The 1,939-nt window shown below is 56.7% G+C and overlaps 1 protein-coding gene across 1 annotated transcript in view; it reads right to left on the bottom strand.

The window, feature by feature from the left end:
* Positions 1-1,534, bottom strand: part of LOC102240642 (DNA dC->dU-editing enzyme APOBEC-3G-like) — a gene marked incomplete at its 3' end in the record, with an annotated part of 3,362 nt that extends 1,828 nt beyond the window's left edge. Inside the window, exons 1-2 of the mRNA XM_005871968.2 lie at positions 1,475-1,534; positions 576-717 (exon numbers count right to left, since the gene is read on the bottom strand). Coding sequence (XP_005872030.2) covers positions 576-717; positions 1,475-1,500 — 168 coding nt within the window. The remainder of the gene's footprint in view (positions 1-575; positions 718-1,474) is intronic.
* Between the last annotated feature and the right edge of the window lie 405 nt (positions 1,535-1,939).

The following is a 1,939-nucleotide window of genomic DNA, read 5'->3' as shown; positions in this document are numbered from 1 at the left end:
GCCCCTTTGTCCAGGTGCCTTTCCCTCTGGCCTGACCCCTCCTCAGAGGCACAGCAGGAGGGACAGGCTGACCCTGGAGGCTGGGCTGACACTGGGCTGGTGGGCCCAGGCCCTGGGACACTGTGACTGCTTTCTTTTTTCTTTTTTCTTTTTCGCCACTTACATATTTATTTATTACTCATGCAAAATCTTTATTGTTGAAAGTATTATATATGTCCCCCTTTCTCCCCATTGACCCCTTCTAGCCCACCTCTACTCCTCCCAAACAGGCCTTCACCACCCTATTGTCTGTGTCCATGGTTATGCATATATGCATACAGGTTCTATGGTGGATCTCTTCCCACCTACCCTCCTCTGCCTTCCTTTGGCAGTTTTGTGTAAGCTTATCCACATTTGTTTTGTGACTGCTTTCTTATGTGGGGCTCCAAGCTGCCAATCACAGCAGAGACCGTGCTCCCTGCCTCTGGGCAACTCCTAGCAGCTGGGGGCCAAGGGACATTGCTCAGAGGACACCCCGCGGGCATGGAACCTTCTCCCCGAGTGTCCCGGGGGCCCCGCCTGCTGTGCTCACTCACCAGTTTCCGCCGAATGCCCTGGAGCCCCTCCACTGGGGCCCAGATGTTGTCCTTCCAGACCTCCACCTTGTAGCACAGGTATGTTTGGTTCTTGCATTTGTTACCGAAGTTTCTCTTGAAGGTTCTTTTTTTCATCAGGAGTCTGTGGGCACAGGCAGGAGAAAGCAAGGCATGGGGCTCCTCTGGGGATCACCCCGATCTCCTCCCCTTTGCACCCACATCCCAGCTAGACCCACAAGGATGGGCATCCACTCACTTAGCTGGAGCCACCGAACCTCCGACTCTGACCCCCTCAGGGGCTGCTGGGGAAGTCAGCCCAGTCCTTTTGTCAGGGTTCCCCCGGGAGCAGTGCAGGGGCTCAGAGCTGTGTTGGGGGCCTCTCCTGGCATCACCGTCCTGCCCTTGTCCTGCAGACCCAGCCCTGCCAGGTGCAGGCCCAGTGGTGCTCTTTCCTCTGCTCTTCCGGGTTAACCTGAGCCACATGGTGCATCAGGGGAAAGGGTGGCCCCATCGGGGAAAAGAGATGCTAAACTAATCTACCCAAATAACTCATCACATTTCCTTCTCATCATGAAAACAATCATGTCCTTTACAAAAACAAAAAAATAAACATGAACTTGACCTCCTAGGGCCTCAGTGCAGAGCAGAAAGAATAGATTTCACGGGAGATGGAGGGAGAGGAAAAACAGGGACCCTCAAGGGTGACCTCCAGAGTCTAGCCAGGGGCTTAGGGGAGGCGGGTAGGACAGGCCAACTGGCATCAGCTGAGGGGTCCTGGGCATAGAAGGGCCATCAGGAGAGAGGGGAGAAGCAGGGGGTCCCCCGGGGAGAAGCCAAGTCCCTTCAGGGAGCCAGGAGGAGGGGCTCAGAAGAAGGGCTGCTCCAGGGGGGGGTGGTACCTGCCAGTTGGTGCTGGGTTGTCCATGTCTCAGCTCCGTCACCTTCTCTGCTGGTCACGGCCCGTCTTACTCCTGTGATGCTTTCAAGGACCGAGGTGCCTTATATGCCATTGAGGCACCTGGCAACTGCTGAGCTGGCCCTGCTTCACCCCACCCCTTCCCTAAACTCAGGCCACTCATGCCACCCACATGGCGTCCTAGAAGAGGGAACTTTTTGCGCAAATGTCTGGTCCTGTGCCCTCAGGGGCAAGTTAGGTTTTGATTTCTCTGTTCTGACAAAGGCCCTCCCTGGACTGACCTGGACCAGTGAGGTCCTAGGAGTTGGGGTCACTCTGGGCAGCACGGCACAGCCAGGCAGGAGGCGAGAGCGCAGGTGAGAGGACAGGTGCTCCTACCTGAGGAGGGTCCGGGCACAGGACACGGAGCCCCCACAGGACAGGCCCCGGGTGCCTATCCCTGACTCTC

This window comes from Myotis brandtii, unplaced genomic scaffold, assembly GCF_000412655.1.
Source record: "Myotis brandtii unplaced genomic scaffold, ASM41265v1 scaffold3605, whole genome shotgun sequence".
In the NCBI taxonomy this organism is placed as follows: Eukaryota; Metazoa; Chordata; class Mammalia; order Chiroptera; family Vespertilionidae; genus Myotis; species Myotis brandtii.
Note: the sequence above shows the minus strand (reverse complement) of the source record. Positions and strands in the feature narration are given on the sequence as shown.